General features: G+C 39.0%; 2 protein-coding genes across 2 annotated transcripts; both read right to left on the bottom strand.

Annotated features, from left to right (window-relative positions):
- Positions 1-8118: 8118 nt before the first annotated feature.
- On the bottom strand, positions 8119-10328 carry LOC119428967 (mid1-interacting protein 1-B). The gene is made up of 2 exons (XM_037696684.1): positions 10286-10328; positions 8119-9309 (listed from the first exon to the last, which is right to left on the bottom strand). The coding sequence occupies exon 2, from the start codon at positions 9079-9081 to the stop codon at positions 8545-8547; it is 537 nt and encodes a 178-aa protein (XP_037552612.1). The 5' UTR covers positions 9082-9309; positions 10286-10328; the 3' UTR covers positions 8119-8544.
- A 1196-nt stretch (positions 10329-11524) lies between these two features.
- On the bottom strand, positions 11525-20969 carry LOC119428668 (tetraspanin-7-like). Its single transcript, XM_037696339.1, has 8 exons — positions 20886-20969; positions 14526-14714; positions 14342-14416; positions 14099-14194; positions 13100-13255; positions 11949-12032; positions 11760-11831; positions 11525-11591 (listed from the first exon to the last, which is right to left on the bottom strand). The coding sequence occupies exons 1-7, from the start codon at positions 20967-20969 to the stop codon at positions 11763-11765; spliced, it is 753 nt and encodes a 250-aa protein (XP_037552267.1). The 3' UTR covers positions 11525-11591; positions 11760-11762.
- Between the last annotated feature and the right edge of the window lie 1194 nt (positions 20970-22163).

The following is a 22163-nucleotide window of genomic DNA, read 5'->3' as shown; positions in this document are numbered from 1 at the left end:
GCTGCAAATAAGTATTTGAACACCTGCCAATCAGCAACAGTTCTGGCCCTCAAAGACCTGTTAGTCCGCCTCTAAAAACTCCACCTCCACTCCATTTATTCTAAATTAGAAGCACCTGTTTGAGGTCGGTAGCTGCATAAAGACACCTGTCCACCCCACACAGTCAGTAAGACTCCAACTACCAACATGGCTAAGACCAAAGAGCTGCCCAAAGACACCAGAGACAAATTTGTAGACCTCCACAAGGCTGGGAAGGACTACGGGGCAACTGCCAAGCAGCTTGGTGAAAAAAGATCAACTGTTGGAGCAATTATTAGAAAATGGAAGAAGCTAAATACGACTGTCAATCTCCCTCGGACTGGGGCTCCATGCAAGATCTCACCTCGTGGCGTATCAGTGATCCTAAGAAAGGTCAGATGAAACCAAAATAGAACTTTTTGGTCTTAATTCCACTCGCTGTGTTTGTTACCCATACTCCACCCTGAAAGGCTGGGATTTGAGCTGGCGACCTTCTCGGAGAGACGGCAGCTCTACCGACTGAGTCACCGTGCCGCGCCACAACCTGATGATGTTAAAAATTAGCCAAATGAAAAATGCTGCAGGCAACAGGAAGAGTTTTGACAAAAAGGTATTTTAGAACGCTCAGTTTAAATAATAAAATGACCATTTCCAGAAAGATTTAAGCGTTTTTTTTGTTTTTTGTTTTTCACAGAGAAAAACTCAATTTAACAGTTTTTGACTGGCTGTCACTAAAACTCATCTGACCCAATCCCGACTCTTGTTTTTACTGACAACTTGTCTAAATAACAGGGTTTTTTTTTTTTATTCCAATAAGTCAAACACAAACAAGACGATAAACCAAATACCTCCTAACAAATTTTAGATTTTAACTCTTATTTTATTCACTTTTAAAACAACAGCTGCAACAAAGTGCTGTGCTTAAAGATTAAAAGAACATTTAAAGCATATTTCAAGAATGAAAACAAGCGCAGTAAAAACAAGAAAGCAGCGTTTTGTCGCCCCCTGGTGGTGAGTTCTTAATATGCTCACAATTTATTAAAAATAAAGGGACAAGTCAAATTAGACTGTAAGAAATCAATTAAATTAATCAAGTTTATTCAGCTAATCATCCACATCTGCCTCCACCCTCATTTGCCCCACGCTGGGTCCTTGACCAAGACCCTTAACCCCACCCCCACACCATCTGCTCCCCTGAGCGCCCTACATGGCGGCCCTCTGTTTTCCATGTCCTGTTAAGGAAGGGCATCCAACATAAAAAAACTAAACCTTTCTATAAATTGACTCGCCGTGGCGACCCCTGAACAAGGAAAAATAATAAATCTTTCCGAGCGCATTTTGATTGTCCAGTCGTTGGTTTAGTGTTATGTTCGTGTCTACACGGTTAAATAAAGTTACTTGAATGAAACGGAGACACGTGCTGCTAAACGCTGCCAGCCGGGCGTCTTCGTATTCCTCCGTTTTCACCGGTCTGATGGATCACCTGGAGGAATAAATTCTGACAGTGAAGCTGAGCTCACCCGTGACCATAGTTTCCACTTATAATCCTTTCAAAATAAACTAAGATGGCGGAATCGTGCTGGTAGTGTATTTTTTTTTTAAAAACAGACTCGGGAAACTTCTTTAAACTGACATAAAAAAAAAAGTATTTTCTGATATTTCCCTTTTTTTTAATTTTTTTTATTACAGCTTCAAACCCTTTACTTATCTCCAGTCAGTTTGTTTGTTGGGCTTGACCTTTAGAATGATAAAATGATCCAGGTTTAAAGTTCCTTCTTTCCTCTGATGCAGACTGTTGTTTGAACCGAGCTGCAGGTCATTCTGGGCCGAAGATCTCAGCAGGATGGTACCGGATGGGACCGAGTTCTGGCCCTGTTATCTCATGAACTGTGGCGCTGCTGACGGAGCATGTTCATAATATTTATAGACCCGACACTGAACTTAGTCAACAACAAACCTGAGGAGTCCGGTACGATCAGAACTGATACCAGCGGACGACCAACAGAACTTTGAGTGTTTTTTTTTTTATTTCTAGCATCAAATGTAAATTTGTTCCTGACTTTTTTATTTATTTATTTGTATTAATTCAGAACTTTGGACACATTTGTATTTTATTTAAATAAATATTTGTTGAACAAATTTCTGTAAATTACCCAGTCATTTCCTCTTGTTTGTGTAAATATTTTAAGCACAATTTTTTTTTATTATTTAGAATTTTCTTTTCAATGGTTCCTAACCATGGTCCCTGAGGAACACCATCCTGCATGTTTTAATTGTTCTTCTGCTCCAACACACCTGATCCGAATGAAATCATGACTAACAGGCTTCTGCTGAACTTAAGGAAGTAATTAAACCACTGAATCAGGTGTGTTGGAGCAGAGAAACAACTAAAACATGCAGGATGGTGTTCCTCAAGGAGCAGGGTTGGGACCTACTGCTTTAGGTGATGATTTATTGAACTAAAATTGTTGCCGTTGTGTTTCACTGAATCCTTCGTAAGGTTTATTAACCAGTTAGAAACTGATGCAACGTGTTGGTTTTGGTCAGTGTTTTCAAAGTAGGTAACAGTTTAATGCTGGTTCAGAGCAGAACCATCCTGGAACATCCCAGAGGAAGCGCCTGACGGTGTCACCGAGCTGGTCGGTAAGAATCAGTTTCACCTTTCTGTTGCTGTCAGCTTGGGTTTTGGAGCGGAAAGCTGAAGTTTGGAGCTGCTTTGGTAGCGTTCAGAATCTCTGCAGAAAAGTTCTGGAGCTCTCAACCATCTACTTGGTTTTTACCTCCAGTTGGTGTATTTTACTTTTGTTCTTTCAAATAGTATTTCCCAGAAAGCATTAGTTCAATTTATGCTTTGATTGGGTCAACCCATTTATTAGTGATGAATGAAGACGATGATTAGAAGGCACCTAACTTATTAGGTCATGGAAAACCTCAAAACCTGTTCCTACAGATTGGAAAAACATTTTTCAAGAAAACTTCTAAGAAGTCCTACATGACCATTGAAACGTCCTAAAACTTCATACATTAAATCCGAAACATCTTGCGTGACCCCCGAACTGTCCTGACCATCTCAAAAACCTATCATACGTCCTGCATAACCTCTAAAATGTCCTACTTTGCTGATTGTTTTACCCTAAACAAAGGGTTTCAAGAGAACTTCTAAAAAAAAAAATAAAAAAAAAGCCTACATGACCTTTGAAACATCCCATATGAAATCTTAAATGTCCTACATGAACTTTAAACTGTCTTACCTGACTTGTCCTTATGACATCTGAAACGTCCTATGTGACCTTCAAAGCATCTTTCATGACCTCTGAAATGTCCTACAGGAGCTTTAAAACATGTAACATGAAGTGTCCTTCATGACCTGAAACATCCTACATCTTAAAAAAATGTCTTACGTGACCCCAAACTGTCCTCACCATCTCTAAAATGTCCTATATGACCTTTAAAGGCGTCCTACACAACCTCTTTTAAAATGTCTTCGACCACAACAAAAGGAACAACTCCTGAAATACTCCGACAGCTTTAGTTCGTAGAACTAAACCAAAGATTTTAAGGCTTTAACAATCTCGTAACGCATTTGGAATAACTGCTGAAAAAAATACCTCCAGACATCGTCACCTGGTACATCGTCCACCTCCATAAAAACCGTGGAACCTTTCACATGGTCTACAACTTCTTATACGACAGTACATCTGGAAGTACATTATGATTGACACCTGGACAACTTCTACACATCTCGTCACATTTGGAACGTTGTCATGTTCAGCAACAACCTCTAGACCTCAAATCGTCTGGAACATGTCTGGAACTTGTGTACCACAAGGCTCAGTCTTAGGACCCACCCTCTTTACAATCTACATACATAATGTAGGTAAAAACATCCCTAATGCATCCATACATTTCTATGCTGATGACACAGTTGTTTATTGTCAAGCTAAAACTGTTGCTAAGGCTTTCCAGCTTTTGAAATCTGCATTCAACTACATCCAGACAGATTTGTTCCGCCTCAAACTTGTCCTAAATGCCGACAAAACCAAAGGGATGCTTTTTTCAAATAGGAAGTTGGTCCCAGCAGTTCTTCCTCTGATCTCATCCTCAAATGGTGTCCCCATTGAGTTTGTTGATTCCTATAAATATGTGGGTATCTTGGTCGACTCGCATCTCTCTTTTAAGCTCCATGTGGAAAACTTGGTAAAGAAACTGAAAGTTAAACTGGGTTTCTTTTTCAGAAACAGATCCTGTCTAACTCTGAATGCTAGAAAACGCCTTGTATCTGTGACTTTCCTTCCCTCCATTGATTACGGTGACTTTACATGAACGCTCCTACAAGAACCCTGCAGATGTTGGATGCTGTCTATCACGGTGCACTAAGATTCATAACTGGCTGTGATTATCGTACCCACCACTGCACCCAGTATTCACTGGTTAACTGGTCATCATCAACTTCACGAAGACTCTCTCACTGGTACATTTTCATCTTTAAATCACTTCTTGGTCTGTTGCCTTCATACATCTCCTCCTACATGTCTCTGCGTGAGTGCAGCTACAGCGTGCGCTCTCAGGACATTATTACCTGCAGTGTTCCCTCAGTGAGGACTGAACTAGACAAAAGGGCCTTCTCCTACTCCGCTCCTGTTTCCTGGAATATCCTACAAAAACATTTGAAGCTCTCGACCTTGACCTCTTAAGTGGCTTTAAGAATCTGTTGGACTCCTGGCAGGGACCAATGCAGTTTTAGTTTTCTACATTCGCCTTAGAATCTAGCTGTTTTTTGTTACTTTTCTTTTTACTTTTCTTTTTTTTGCCATCCTATTTGTTAAAAAAAATAGACTTTTTATAACTTTTTATTGTTGTCCATTGTTGTCATCATTCTTTGTTGAAATCAGGTCTCTCTTGTAAATGAGTCCTAGAGGCTCAATGGGATTTACCCGTCTAAATAAAGGTTGAATGAAAAAAAAAACATCTTCCACCTTCATAAACTCCTTTACAACTTCCTGAAGAACCTTTAAATAACTAAACAGTTCATCTGGACGGTTTCTTTCTTTATTGAGATGTTTCATCCTTCATCCAAAGGACTTCATCAGTCTGAGGAGTCACAACAAACTCGGCCCCACAAGCAGCACACTCACATAGTGGGTCAACCAGTTTGCTGGTGATAAGATGGTTTCTGGGTCCCGCCCTCTCCCCCGTTGACTCCTCTGAGGCAGCCATAGTCAAAGTGATTCAAAACAACAAAGTTCATGCTCAATAATCCAGGTAAAAAAAATCCAACAAAGTTAAGTCAGGTCATCTGGATGCTTTATTTTTTTGTTGATGTTTCGTCCATCATTCAAAGGACTTCATCAGTACGTTTAAATAACTTCTCCTAACCTCCGTGTTTTTTCCTAATCTACCTCTTGAAGATCTTGACAAGATTAGAGCGCTTTAAAAAGTTATTTTGAAAATCTCAACCATTGGGGAAAATATCCAGCAAAATTAAGTCGGGTCCACTGGACGGTTTCTTTTTGTTGAAACGTCTCGTCTTTCATCCAAAGGACTTCATCAGTCAGAGGAGCCGCAACAAACTTAAGTCTTATAAATGGCACCTTCACATAGTGAGTCAACCAGTTTGATGGTGCCAAGATTGTTTCTGGAGTTGACTCCTCTGAGGCGGCCATAGCCACCAAAGTGGTTCAAAACATCAAAGTTCATGCTCAATAATCCAGGTAAAACAAAAATAAAATCCAACAAAGTAATTTTTTTTTTTACCTGGATTATTGAGCATGAACTTTGATATTGGGAAAATACATTTGACTCAACAGATAATCCCAGTCCGAATGAATTAAAAACACTGAAATCCTCGTTACAACTTTATTTACGAAGCTCAACATGAAATAAAATAAAAAAATGCATAGCACTGAGAAATAAAGAAGACTTTACATAAATTAAGAGTTCAGAAATGTTTCAGTTTAAAACGGTGTAAAATCTTTTGCTGGGTATTTTATTGTTTGCGACTCTGCGGCGTTTTATACGAACCTCCTTTTATCAATTAGAAGACAAAGCTTTAACATGCAGCCGAAACGAGCTTCGGGTAAACATCGACCAATCAAATCACTGTACAGCTTTGGAAGGTTAAAGTCTCACAAACGTTTAGCTTCTTTAGTTTTTAAAGCAGAAATGAAATAAATAAAACCTCTAATAAAAGTTTTTTTTTTTTTTCTCCTTTGGCTGATTGAAGAGTTTTGTTTATTTTCCTGGTATTAGAATAAAACACTGAGTCTGTTCAGTCATTTCGGGGATTTGTGCGTGAGGAAAGCAGCAGCTTCCACTTCGGTCACGTTGAGTTGTTTTGTTGCATAGTTTGGAATTTACAGCATGAAATGAAGGACGTCAAGACGACAAACTTGATAAAAAAAATGTAAAAAAAAAACCACAGCAAAACCCTGAAAACTTTGTGCAAACATCTCCCCACCGCCACGATTTTTGGAACCGAAAAACTAGGGGTGCACCGGTAAATCGGCCCCGATTTCCTTAATTTTGGGAAATCGGAAAATGGCCGATGCTTGCATGAGAAACCGATTTTACCGATTTCTTTTTTTATTATTATTATTATTATTATTATTGTTCGTTTTAACAATAGTCTGAACTTCCTTTATATTTCAGAGCGGTACCTCATGGCCAGTTAAAACCAGTTTTTATTGTTTCTAGGATATTGTTCAAGGGTATGTTTTTCAATAAAATAATATTGGAAAATTGAAGGTACATTGTGAATCGACAGCGTCGCTTATAAAACAAAATCGGAATCGGCAGCTCAGACTTTTTAGAAATCGGTGCTCGGCCAGAAAACCGTAATCGGCGCACCCCTAAGAAAAACTTTTCTTTTGCGTGAAACAGAAACTCAACCAACCACTCGGGTTTTAGCTCGTTAGCTACAAACCTCGTGTCTTTAAGGTTATAAGTGAAGGCTGACGGGGAAAAAAAGGACACTTCCGTCATTTTTCAACCCTAATAATTGTTAAATTCATCTAAAATGTGTATAAACGCAAGCAGCAGACGTGAAAGGATCCTGACTCCGGAGTTTCTAGCTTTCATTTTCTACGCTCAAATTTTTGTCGGAAGATTTTAAGAGTCATGTGATGCCTTACTTCCGGTAAGATGGCGCCCGTGTACATGGCTTGCAATCCACCTCTGCTGATGGTGTTCGGATTATTTATGTTTTGTTCGTTTTTTATCTGGGACATAAACTCGCTGCTGGTGTATGACCGACAACAGCTTCTGGATCTTCGTTTTAATCATCTGTTGAACGTAGAAGGGTTTCTATGTTCAACAGATGATTAAAACGAAGATAAAGTCTGCAAACATTGATATGTTCCATGTCATTTTTTTTCTTTCTTCCATATTTATCCATGCCTGGAAAATACAAAAATAAACTGCAGACATTTTAAGACTACAGAAGGACTCTCGATATCTTCCCGTGGAGTCCCTCAGGGGTCACATCTGGATCCTCTGAAGTTTTAGTTTTGAGAAAAGTCACTGCTGGGTTAAAATAACGGTTTTGGACTCCCTAAAGGTGCTTGGATATATATTCTATCAGCTTTAGTCAAAACTTGGCATCAAATTATAAATAATACACTCTTCAAATTCAACCAATAACTGTGATTCTCTTCATTATAATGCCATGTTTTATGTCCGAAAAGCTGCGCTCACCCGCGACCATAGTTTCCACTTTAAAATAAACTATTATGAGGGAAAGATGGTGCTGACACACTGTTGTTGTTGTTTTTTTCAGATGGGATAGGCGGCAGGTGTTCTGTTGAAAAAAGCACCCCGACTGGAAAAGCACCATTAGTAAAACAACTCGGCGTGCTGCTGCCAGGTATGGTTGCATTATTTCTTCAAATTCTTCTTTCATTTTTCTCAAACAGGAGAAAAGATAAACCAGTTTGAGCGCACCAGCCTCTTTCTGCCTAAGTGATTTATTTTGTAAAGTGTAAAGTTAGTGTTACAGACTATTATGAATATTTTTTTCTGAAAAGTCCACCGGTAATAATAATAATAAAGTCTAATAATTACCAAACAAATTTGATGAATGTTGTAGCTCAGAATGCAACCCTTTACTAAAAAAAAAAAACAGATTTAAAGCTGTTTATGTCTACATTTAAACCTCTTCATAAAGAATAATGTATAAATAATTTATGTTTTGTTTTTAAATGAACCAAACACCAAGGAAAGCTGCGGCTAAGTTGGTCTGTAAAATGCCACGAACTTTAAAAATGCCCCGAAAAGTCTGTTTATAAATAAACATTTATTCTGCTGTTGTCTTAACAGATTATTAAATCCAATGTGTGTCTGAGATGTTCTGCTTTTTAAAAAATTTATATTGTTTTAGTACCCGGATCAGAACTTCTGGGATGATACCAAGCCTTAAAGAGTTTCACAACTTGAAGAAGTTTTTAGGAATTAAATATTGAAAATTATCTGTGGTTCGTCGTTAAAGAGCTAAAAGTGCTGCCGCGTTTCTGTAAACGGAACGGAGCCGGGTCAGTTCCTGCAGCCGATCTCCTCCTTGTAGCGGTTCGTGAGCGTGTTGGCTTTGTGTGTCAGTTTGGACAGGACCGTGTGAAGTCCGCTCAGGTGGAAGTGGAACTGCTTCTCCAGGTCGTCCTCCTCCAGCTCCGCTTGTGGCGCCTCCTTCAGGTCCACCTTCTCTCTGGGCAGCTCGTCTCCCCGCTCGGTGCCGCCATCTTTGGGCCGCTCATCGCTTTCCTCGGCGCCGATATCTTTAGGCTGCTCGTCCCCCTGCAGGACGCCCCACTCTATGTCGTTACGGATGGACTTGAGCAGAACATACGAGCTGTACATGTCTCCGTCCTCCTGGTGGAAGTAGGCTCTGCCGTTGCAGGTGGGTCTGGTGCCGGTTCCTGGGAGCTTCGGGTCCTGGCTGTGGTCCAGTGGGACATCCCGCAGCAGATTGGGCACCATCACCGTCTGGTCCATGTTGTTGACGGCGCCGATGAAGCGGTTCATGGTGTTGAAGAGCGAGTTCTTCTGGTTGTAGGAGTCGGATATCTGCATCATGGCGGACAGGGGGGGATCTCCTGTCCCGTCCAGAACCAAACTTAGTCCGTTAATGCTCTTTGGAGGATTATATGGAGGCTGCAGCCTGATCCTGGGTCAGCTCTGAAGCTGCTCCTGATCCCAGAGAGGAACTCACCACTCCCACATCAACCGCCGGATCAGCTTCCTGGTTCCAGACCCCCGGTCCTGGCTCCTGATGAGGAGTGTCTCTGGCTCCAGACCTCCGTCCTAGAAAACAAGCAGGAAGAGGAACGGATGGAGGAATGAATCGGTGTCTTCTTGGACTCTAAAAGTCTCATTTTTTAATTTAAAGTCTCATGCAGGACTATAAATGAAGAACCAGGAAGTGTTCAGCAGGCTAACTCTGTTAGCACAGGAGCTAACTGCATCCTGGGAGTTCAGAATCGACATCAACCCAGATTCTAAATATTTATCTCCAACATTAAGAGCCTAAATAATCATGTAAGACACAGAACCTGGCTGCAGCTGCTAACAGTTAGCACTATGAAAAAGCGTCACATAATTAGTTGTGATGCTACGTCCATTATCGGACAGCCGCATCCGGCGTCCGTTTCATCATTTTCTTACATGATCGCCCTGATTATCCTGGTGCTAATGACACGACCATGTTCTCTTGTGAACAATCGTTAAAGGATCGGTTCCGTTTTGGTTTTTAAAAGGGTCGGTTCCGTTTTTGATTTGTAGTCATTTTTCTGTAAAGATGCTGCGTCCACGCATACAAAAGCCCAAACCGGTACTTTGCAGGTTTACAACCGTCTTTTTAAACACATGTTAAAACCTGACATCTGATTTTAATCGCACATTAAAAGCTCCCGGTCTCTGCAAAAGATGAGCCTCCATAGAAGCTCGTGCGTTCCTACGATTGAAACAAAAATAAAGGACTCGTCCGATAATGGAACCATAACATCTTTAGCACGTCCGATAATGGAACCATAACATCTTTAGCACGTCCGATAATGGAACTAGCATTAGCCTGAAGGTTTACAAGCGGTTTTTTTTTTTTTTTAAACTAACTTCAGCTCAGTTACTCTCAGTTAATTATCTTCACACCATTATTAGTTAACGTTAGTGCCGCTGGTTAACGGTTAATTTCCGCAATTACCGGATCAACCGGTCTGTTCACCCGCCCAATCCGTAATTCCGGGTCCCGCTGAGTCGGCGGGCACCGGGCCGTGGAGCTTACCGTGACTCACTCGTTGTCCCTGGATGCTCTCGGTCTAAGAACCACCGGGTTCGGGTCGTGTTCCGGGCCAGGAAGAGATGAGCACCGACGGGTCAGACCAGGTCCACGAACCGAGCGAAGAACGAGACGGAGCAACGGGGCGGGGCTTACATCGGCAGGAAAAGAATTAGCCAATCACAGAAAGGCCCTCCAGAGTCAGCCAATCAGACGGGTCATGACGTCACGCAGAGTTGGAAATTGTTACAACAGCTTAATTACCTTGTTGATTATTTCATAAAATATGTGGCAGATTTTTATTTTATATATTTTTTGTTTAATTTTGTTCATGGAACAAGTCATTTTTGTAACTTTAATGCATCACATTTGTTTATGCACGAGTATTTGAAAAAATATCACTTTTAGTTTAACTTTTACTTCTGATGAACTGATAAATTTATCTAACTGATTAAGAGTCAGAGAGGTTAAAAAAAAAACTTAAATAAAAATAATTGATTTTTTTTATCTCAATTTTGTGAATGTCAATTTTTTCAAATCAATTTATTTAAAATGAACTTTCCTTTAACACTTTATGTTTGCGATCGATATCTGTACATGTTAAAGGATGAGTAAAAAATAAATGATAAACATATCAGTATTATAAAGTAATATAAAGTGGCGAGTTGTTGTTGTTGAAGTGTCGCCCTCTTCTGGCTGTTCTTTAAAACTGCACCTCATTTATGTCATTGAAATTATTTTTTTGCCTTTTAATTTGCAGAATCATGTTCGTTACATTTTTTACATTTGATGCTTTTTAATAAAAAATACAAAACCTTCATTTTTTTTAATTCAGCCAGTAAAACATGCTTTATTCCACAATAAAATACAGATCACAGTTTTCTTCTTTACATAAAATTTAACTGTAAAATGTAACAAGAGTTAGCGCCCCCTGCTGGATTTACAAATACACTACACGCTGGTGAAGATTCGCAATCATCCAGGACATGGTAAATCCAAAAAGAAGTTAAAAACAAAACAAGTGGACTTTATTTGTAACTGAAGACATTTCGCTTCTCGTCTGAGGAGCTTTCTCAATTCAATGAAACAAGGAGTGTGGGATTCAAGTTATAAAGCTGTGGTGTTCTGTAAACTTGCATAATGGAGATTGACACATGCAGATTGACCTCTCGCTCTACACAAATACACTACACACGGAAACCATCAACTTCAGGGGAAAAAAAAGTAAAAACAAAAACAAATTTAATACAAAAAAAAACTAATAAGCTGTGTGTTTTGCAGGTTTCCATAGTGCTGTACATCATGTAGTTTTCTGAAAGAGACAGAAAACAGCAGACGAACGTCAAACAGGAGTCCTCTGAAGGCAGACCTGTTTCATGAAGGGGTTAAAGGTAAAGGTTTTTTTTGTGACAGTTAAGTTTGTAGAAATTAATCGGAGTGATTGATCTTTACATAAATAAAACATCTGTGTGTGACTTACCTGTCAGACCATCTCGTACTGATTGGTGCTGATGAAGTAAGACAAACAGCAAGCCAGACACATCCCAATTACCTGAGACACAACAAGTTTGTTAGGCTTTAGTCTACAGCTGAAACTGTTTAAGATAAAAATAAAAAAAACTATTACAAATACACAAAATATAGTGTTTTAGTAGATAAAGGCTGGTGCCTGAGAGAAGGCAACGCCAAAGGTCACTCCAGCAATGATCCCCATGTTGCTGTCGATGAAGGACACCACCAACTCATAACAGCCCTGCAGACACAAAGAGAAAGTTTAATCATCCATCCATCCATCCATCCATCCATCCATCCATCCATCCATCCATCCATCCATCCATCCATCCATCCATCACTGCTGTAATTTTTCGCTCCAGCAACCATACACTTGGTTTGATTTCAAGCTTAATGACTTCCCTTGCCAAAATCCTTGATTGTGTTTGTTACTTTCAAAGGGTTTTCCTGTAACAAAATTTCATGAAACAGATTTGTTTTTGAGCAGTTTGAGCCTTCAGAATCAGAATAAACTTTATTATCATTGCACCGAGATACAATGAGAACATGTACGTACTGTCGTCCAAAAGATGAGTGGCGTGCACAAAGCTGCTACTATGAAAGTGCGGCCTTCATTATTCTTATTCAGAATAATATTTTGCTTAGATGAGAAAAGGGAAGAAAACATGAGGAGAGGTGGTATATATATAAAATAAAAAAAAGATCTCTCACGCCGTATCCCAGACAGGGCACGGTTTGAGGCATCAAAAAAAACTTCAGATGCTTTTAAACTGATCAAGATGTAAAACTATTTACACCCTTGCATGCGTTTACTCTACATGGTTTGATTTGATTTCTTTTTTTAATTATTATTCCAAAGTATGCTCTTATTTAAGATCAGTATGTTGTAGTGTGGGCAGCACGGTGGCTCAGTTGGTAGAGCTGTTGCCTCTCGGTGAGAAAGTCGCCAGCTCAAATCCTAGCTCAGGACCCCCATGGGAGTAGACCCCCATACACCCTCAGTGCACTCATGGGTCCCCACTGGGTACTCCGATTTCCTCCCAAAGACACAAATCATGCATGTTAGGCTGATTGGTAACTCTAAATTGTCCCTAGGTGTGTGTAAGTGAGAGAGTGAATGGTTGTTTGTCTCTACGTGGCCCTACGATGGACATGAAACCTGCCCCGCCTCCCCACACAGTGAACGCCGGATATGGGTGCCATCGACCACCATGACCCAAAAAGAAAGAAGCGGGTAAAGATAATGGATGGATGGCTGGATGGATGTTGTAGTGTATTTAACCATTTCTACTACATAGACTTCCTGACCTGTCTGTAGACTTTGCGAACAGCCAGCGTTGCATTCTTCATGTCGGCTCCACTGCAGTCAGCAAAACTAAAGCAACAGCTGGCAGGAATCCCACCAATGGGAAAATACACGCTGCTGAACCAGCTGGTGTAGTTGTAAACTCCACAGCAGTGCAGCTACAGAGAACCACACAAAAACACACCGGCAGATCATTTAAAGACTGGTTCCAATTAAAAGAATCATTCACATAAACCAGTGCATCATCTTCATATCATCGAACCTCGTAATAAAACTGATGCAAACACAGAGCCCTGTGGGACACCTGTCAGCAAGACATATTACATTTTCACAGTAAACACTGAAAACGCTGAATGACTTTGCTTAAATCATCTGAAAATTGCTGAAACTGGATTATTAAACTTAAAAAGTCAAAGGCAAGCTAGGAGCTAAATGTCGTAAAACACTTGTCAATAGCATATGCAATGTAGCTAAAAGCTAAAATTAGCATAAGCAGACAAAAATAGAGCCTGTACGCTGAAGTGTCAAAATGCTAGCTAAAGTATAAAAAGGCTAGCTAAAAGTACCATATGGTGACAAAAACAGAGTTAGCAGTGGACACCAATCTCAACGAGAATAACGTTTTGAAAGGAGCTAAAGAAATTTAATGTTTTTCTACAAGAAAATATTTGTAAATATAGTAAAATACTATGAAAATTGTAATAACTACAAAATAAATAAACAAAGCGTCAATCTCCTGAGTGAGACAAAAGTTTATTACATATGAACTAAAATAGAACAAAGCAGTTAGATTGTAAAAAGGTGCTTTTATCATTTAGGAATGAAAAGCTAAAGATGAGATCATTTCAAATATGTGAAACTCAAAGAGCCCGAGAACAGAAACCAGAAGTGGAAAATATTTGGTTCAAATAAAGAGTGAAATTCTGGATCACTTACCATTTTAAGCATAAAACATGTAACAAAACAAGTTGATAAGGAGGGAGTTTAAGTCTGTTACTCACTCTGCGCTGGACGCTGTCCACGGCCAGACTCCTGTCATCTAGTCCATCATATCGCATCACAGCCTCACTGTACGAAGTCAAAAATGTCTCTTTAATCTGAAAACACACAGAAGCTTCTTACTTCATCAAACAAACTGTTTTTCTGCTGAAATAATAATAAAAAAAAATCAAGAATAATTCTAATACAATACAACTTTATTTATAAAGCACTTTTAAAACAACATCGTTGGCCAAAGTTCTGACCTCATGACGAAAGATGAACCCAGAGATCCCAGCGATGACTTCAGTTATGAAGACCAGAGAGAGAAAAATGGTGTACTGAGGAGAGGTCAGAGGTCAGGATGACGGTGTATTGAGACATTAATAATATTTCTGTTTTTCCCATGACTCAGAGGTCAAAGGTCACCAATCAGTTTAAAGCTCTCACCAGTTTGAGCATCCAGGGACGCCCCTTGCATGTGGCAAAGCAGCCGTAGAGTCCAAATAGCACAATGGCGGCTCCGGTGCCAGCGAGCACATACGGCGCATTGGAGGGGACACTAGAGATCAGTAGCATGTAGGGACCCAACATGAACTTCCACCATAACCCCACTGACAGCAGGACCACACCTGTCACCTGAAGGGTAGGAGCCAAAGGTCAAAATGTCAGCCAATCAGGGGCTTTCTTTTAATATTTTTAAGTGTTAACAATGTAGTAGGAAATTTTCGGGACATAATCATTAGATGTACATCTACAGCTGGTTGGTAATGACTAGCTGAGCATTTAGTCAGCCCAATTCAAGATGGCCACCACAGTTGATCAACCTTAGGAAACACAAACACGGGGGTTACGTTCCAGACACCCCAGCAATAGGTGAAAATCTGTGAAGTAGGGACGTTATATATTTATTTTAGTATTCATATATATATATATATATATATATATATATATATATATATATATAAAAGACTTTATAAACCCTTCCCACACTCTTGCAATGTTCATAACAATGTTCTAAATGATCTAAAAAAGCACAGCGATAGACAGCAGACAAACGTGGTTACCGATCAAATCAGCGTGCGGGGGTGGACTGGCCATTGAGAGCACCAGAAAAATTCTCGGTGGCCTGGCCCGCTCAGTCATCGCTGAGGGGGACTACAGGCTCGGTTTGGGTGGCACTTGATTATTTTAGATAAACAATCCATGCCGCTCTGATGCTCACTCAGGTATAAGACAGACCCCTCCGCCACCTCCTTTCTTTTTTCGAGGCTGTCTGCCACAGAGCAGAAACGCCCCGCCCCCTCCTTTCTCTTTCTGAGGCTGTCTGTCAGCTTCAGAAAAAGAAATAAGGGGGCAGGTGGGGTCTGTTTTATACCTGAGTGAGTGGCACGAGCGGCATGCACTGTTTATTTAAAATAATCAAGCGTGACCCAAATCAAGCCTTTAGTCTCACTCAGGGATCACTGAGTGAGCCAGATCACTGGGAAATGTCCTGGTGCTCCTGATGGCCAGTCCGCCCCTCAGCACAATGCTCTGGTTGGTCGCCTTCCATCAATCAGCCAATTGTGTGTCATGTACAATCTTATGTTGAAAACCCACGAAAGAGTGAGTCAGCAAAAGTCGAACCGCAATGTATCGAGGGACTACTGTATTGAGCAAAAATCTGGTGCGGTAGTAGCTGAGATCATCCTGAACCAGTGGTGGACACTGTTCTACTAATCTAACAGCTAATGGCGGAAAAAGTTTTTTTCTTTAGAGGATTAGCATTTTCGCTAACATTAGAAGTCGTTAGTGGAATTAGCTTCTGTTAAATTATGTTTCGGCAACTTTAAGTCTGCTGACAAAGTTCACAAGCTTGTTCCTGTCAGTTGTAGGTGTGTCTCAAAGAGTCTGTTAGGCTCGCTATTGGTTTACTACTTGTACACGTGACGAGATGTGATTGGTCGATGCAGTTTCAACTGGAAGGAGACGAAAACGTGCGACGCAAACGGATTGACAGCTATCTTATTAGCTTAGCATTAGCTTTGCTATTTCTTTTGAACTGTTTAGCGGTTTAACGTTAGTGAAGCTAATTTTTTTAGTTAGCGGAATACGGGTTATCAAAGCTAACTGGATCGCTGTGCCCACCATTGCCCTGAACACCTACTGTAAGCACCGACGGTGCAAGATCTCTTTAACATTGCCTGCAGCCGTGCATAAGATCTGACCACAAAAACTCTGTAATTTTTCTAAATAAGTTGATTTTTAGTTAAATAGTGAGGACTGAACTAGGCAAAAGGGACTTCTCCTACTCCGCTCCTGTTTCCTGGAATATCTTACAAAAAGATCTGAAGCTCTCGACCTTGACCTCTCTAAGTGGCTTCAAACATCTGTTAACTTCCTGGGAAAAACCAATTGCAGACATGTTCCTGTTTCTAGTTTTCTACACCGCCTTACAACCTAGCTATTTTTTTTTTTGGTTTCGTTTTTTGAAAACACCATTTTATATGCATCCTTTTATGATTGTCTATTGTTACCCACTGTTGTCATCACTCTTTGTTAAAACCAGGTCTCTTGTAAATGAGTCCCCGAGGCTCAATGGGATTAACTTGTATAAATAAGGGTTGAATGAAAAATAATGGTTAAATGTGAAGGTATTTTAACTCCTGCACCAGACTTTTTGTTTTCTTTGCAATGTCAGTCCGTAAATCTGGTCTAAGCGATTCTTCTTGTTTGTCTGTTTGATGCGACTGGCAGCAGATGGACCGAGTCCCAGAAATGGGTCGTGACTAAGCAGCACATTACTGTAACACGGCAAACAGACGGGAACAGACGTTCAGGTCAGCGTTGTCAGCAGGTTGAGATGAGGGGGGAAAAAAACACCACAAGTCACTGTCATTGCATCGCTGTCATCTTACACAGAATTTACTGATCAATAATCTGGGTCTAAAGGTTTAAAATCACTCAAAATCACCAGTTGATATGCCCACTTACAAGTTTAATACTGATCAAATCAGTTTTGACTAAAACCCAACAGATGCTCATAAAGATCTTTATCAAAACAGTTTGTTTGGTTCAGATGTTTAGGGTTTGGATCAGAGCTGCCACAGAATAAAAGACAAGATAAATGACTCGTGTTGTGTGGAGGAATTTTAGTGCCATCAAGTTCACTCACTTGAGTTGGATCATTGTACGGCAGGTTGTTTTACCATATAATCAAATCACACTCCTCTCTTTATTTGCCATTTCAGATTTCAATAAAAACATTTCTCCTGAAAATAATTATATTCTTACTAGTCAGAATTGCAATGAAAGATATTTACAGTCATTTTAACATGAGGAGAAATTAATAGTAGAAATTCTGGAGGTTCTTTGGGTGTGTTGCTACTTTTCCTTGTGTCAAAATCAAAGATAACGAAACAGCCTGCCATACTTAGTTCCAACTCCAGAATGCAAACAGGCAGAGTTAAACTCACAGGAAATGTTGAGCGAGTGTGTGAACCATAATTATTTGCTCAGGTTAATATGCCTTCATGCATTAGTCTCACTCCGTTAAGCTTGATGGTGCATAAATGACTCCACACACGCAGACGTGCATTTACACAGTCAGGCTGTGATGAGAAGATGAGAAATCTGCAGAATCTCTGCTTTGAATCGGGCTGGAAGATGTTTCTGGAAAAACTAACATCAGTTTTTGAACTAACACTCTGAATAATCGGGGGGGTTTCACTTCATATTCTGGAGTAACATCCGTTTCAAAACGATCAAAAGGGAAATTTTATGATGCTTCTTCTTCTTAGGAACAGAAAACATGAACATCATCTCCATGCACATGAGAGGTCAGAGCGTCCTGATGTCAGCTGTGGGGAAAATATCAGCTCTGAATCAAAAATAAAAAAAAAACACGTTCTGACATATTTTTATCCATCTGTGAAGAGACAGCTGGTGGAGAAGATTTAAAGCTCTGATTTCTGTCCCAGTAACACGAAGTAAACAACATTCAGATGACAAAACCCCGAGTCTACGCAAGTGCCAACAGGTAAAACCAAGCAAACATCAGATCAGATCCAGGACCAGAGCAGCAGGACTCAGGAGACAGGTCCAAACCAGAACCCAAAATGAATGAAACTACCGGATTAATCAACTTTATAATTACACCGTATGATTGAACAACAAACAACTATATACAAAACACACACATTAACAACAACCATACAGTTAGGTAATACCTTTACAATTAGACAAGTGTACAGTAAGACACCATGTACAGATAAACAACCAACAACCGTACAATTGAACAACAACAACAATGTTGGCAACAACCAGACAATTAAATCAGGGGTTCTCAAACTTTTTGGGTTCAGGGACCCCCTCACCACCTTCATATTTATTAAATATGTTTCTTAACATAAATACTTAAGATTTGTTCTTTAATCGTGTTAATACATGAGCATGCATCAGGAGCGTTAATACAATTTTTATACTTTTAAATGGGGTATTTTTCATTCAAGACACACTAAATTAACACTTTTTAATTTCAAATTTCAAAAATTACAGTTTTGATCAAATTAACAGCATTAAAAAAAAACCACTTTAAAATTTTACCTATTCACATAATGAACATAAATGTATCGCCACTTCATATTATTACAGAAAACTCTTTAAATAAAACTGAACAGAATCAAAATAGCAGTGGTCAGACCAAGTAACGGGGATTAATGTGTAAACTGAACGATGCTGGAAACGCAAATAGCGGGTGAGCCGGGGAGAGTAGGGGGGAGGTGCAGGGGTCTTCGGGGTCCTCCCTCAGAAAATTTTGACAAAAGTACATGTGATTTCCTGCATTTCGGTGTATTTGAACGGGTTGTTAAACCCGTAAACATCTATGTGCTTGAAAAAGAAAACTTTTTTTTTTTGCGGACCCTCAAGCACCGGCTCACGAGCCCCCGGGGGCCCACGGACCCCAGTTTGGGAACCACTGACTTAAACAATCGTAAAGTTAAAAAAAACCTGCTGTTCAATTGAAAAACTACGACAAAGTATTAGAGCCACGCTAAGAAAAAATTATTACGTAAAGAAAAACAATTGCATTACGAGAAAAAGGTCATGAAATTACGAGAATAAAGTCATAATATTATCAGAATAAAGTCGAACTGTTATGAGAATAAATTTGCAACATTACCAGAATAAAGTCGGAATATTATCAGAACTCCGACAAAAAGAAGCAGTCTCACAACTGGGTTAAAATGATGAATGTTGACGTCGGCAGTACAATAGCAGGAGGTCCAACGCACTGTGGCATATGGATTCTTATGATAAACTCAAGTTGTATGGCATTGCAATTAATGGCTGCACTGACGGATTTAGTTGTGATGTAATGTGTATGGAGGCATATTTCACAAACAGTGACGCAAAAGTGATTGCGGACTACTTCATAAACACAGTGACTCACATTGGAGGCTGTCCACAGCAGGTGCGAGACGACCCAGGAACGTATTATGAGTTTATTCTCATAATATTACAACATTATTGTTATATATTATGACTTATTGTCATACAACTTTATTCTCATAACCCTATGACTTTATTCTCAATACTACAACTTTATTAGCATAACCCTATGACTTTATTCTCATACTACTACAACTTTATTCTCATAACCCTATGACTTTATTCTCATAATACTACAACTTTATTCTCATAACCCTATGACTTTATTCCCATAATACTACAACTTTATTCTCATAACCCTATGACTTTATTCTCATAATTTTATGACTTTTTCTTGTAATAATTTTTTTTCTTAACGTGGCCCTAATACTCCGTTGTAGAAAACCATTATATGCTGGATAAAAGAAGCAAAATGCTAGCTGTTAGATATTAAAAGCAAAATGCTAGCTAGAAACGGAAAGTAATAAAGGATGGCTAATATTAGCCAAAGACTAGCAAAAAAATAATAAATAGCAGCTAAAAGCCAAAAGTAGCAAAATTGTAGCTAAAAATTTAAATTGGCATAACCATAGCTAGAATTGACAAAATTGAAGGTAAACGTTTTAAATAAAAAACAATAGCTAAAAGCTAAAATCAGTAAAACAGCTGTAAGGACTAAATGTAGCCAATGATTTATTAAAAGCTACAATTAGCAACAAAAAGCTAAAAATAGCAGAATGACAGCTAAATGCTGAAAGTAGCATTAGAAGACAAAAATAGAGCCAGTAGCTGAAGAGAACTCTTTCAAAGCGAACAATGTAAATAAATAAATAAATAAAGCTCGAAAGAGATATTGATGAAATTTAGTAGAAAATATTTATAAATAAAATCAAATAGCTAAAAAAAAAAAGTTATAGCTCCCATATTTTGAATGAGCTGAATGTTTTAATGTGTGAAATACTAAAATGGCACAATGTTTGTAGACGTAGTTGGATTGTAAAACTGAAAAACAATAGTGCTGACGGCATGAACTACATTTAATCAGATGATGAAACTTTCAATCTGTTTAGGAAGTGGATTAGTTTGAAATATCGAGACCTGTTTTTTCAGCAAAACAAATGATCCAGTTCAAATCCAAACCAGAACATCTGGATCAGAGCATGAGGTCTAAAACTTCTTGTCCTGATCAGATTTATTGATCACTGCCTGTGTTTAATCTTTGGTTCGTTTCTGATGAGTTCTTCATCGTGTTGGTGTCAGAGCTGCAGCCTCCTCCTTCTCATTCCTCAGGGTCCAGATAAATACCGACCCAGGTTCAAACTTCATGTTTAGTCCTGAATTATGTTATAGTTTATATAGTTATAGCTTGAAGTGACAGCAGAACTGTCAAACACTCACCCAGAAGACGAAGGAGTAAAACAGCAGCAGCGTCTTCAGACAGAAGATCACCGGTTTGGTTTCCATCCTCCTGGGAGCCATCATCCATCTGATTCAAACTGGGCTCCTTTCTTCTCTTCCTGTGTCTTTGTACCAGCTGAGGAAAATTTCTAAAAGTTAAAACTGCGCCCTCTGCTGGTCACTTATCGAACTGCACGAACCTCAACAACAACAACAACAAAAGTAATTTTTAATAGTTTTATTACCAGTAAAGTTAAATTTTAATGTCATTCACCCACTTCAGAGAGATTATTTTATTAAAAAATATATATATATTTATAAAAGCTGCAAAGAAAATGTATGAAATGGTTCAATTTTAGCTCCAATTTGCACTTATTCATGCTCTGCTGCTAAAACATGAGTGAAACGTATTTGCTAAATGTTCTGATGTCAGCACGTAAAGTATAGTAAGCCTGTCCACTTCCTCAGACTGACTCTGGATCTGTTTAAATTAAAGCATTTGAAATACCCAAACATGTGAGAATATTTGGAGTAACTGTGGTCAGTGTCGTGTTGGGGGGACGGGCAGGGTGTCACCTCCGTGTAAATTGTGTGGTCAGAGTGTGAGGTATGATGGTCACATGTTGGTGCTCCTGATGTCTACTGACAAACTTTTGCTTTAGATCTTTTTGGAGTTTCAGAAAACAAACGTTAAAATAAATTTAATCGGATAAAAATGTGCAACACACACACACACACACACACACACACACACACACACACACATATATAGATACACAACCCTAATTCTGAAAGCACTGCATGGACTGTAAATTAAAACAGAATACAATAATCTGCAAATCTCATAAACCAGTGATTTATGGAACATAGGAAACGGTAAATGAAGAAGTTTTTTGGATGAAAGACAAAATGTTTCTACAATTTTTTTTTTGTTTGTTTGTTTTTGGAACCCGTCAAGAGCTGATACTGATCTTAAATAAGGGCATACTTAAGAATTAAAAAAAAAAAAAAAAAAAATCTGACTACTTTTTTAAATAAACGGTAAAGCTAAGAAAATAAACTTTTTTTTAAAAGAAAAATGCGTAAATTGGAATTTTACTGCAGTAACACATCCGTAAAAAGTTGTGCCTGTGAATTTTACAGATGTTAAGTTCAACTTTATAAAATTTGGTGTAGCAGGAGTTTAGTCATCCCCAACACACATACATGTGTATGTATGTACATATGTGTGTATGTATATTATATATATATATATATATATATGTGTATATATATATA

This window comes from Nematolebias whitei, chromosome 23 (genome assembly GCF_014905685.2).
Source record: "Nematolebias whitei isolate Nwh7 chromosome 23, NemWhi1, whole genome shotgun sequence".
NCBI lineage: Eukaryota > Metazoa > Chordata > Actinopteri > Cyprinodontiformes > Rivulidae > Nematolebias > Nematolebias whitei.
This window is presented reverse-complemented; position numbering and strand designations above follow the sequence as displayed.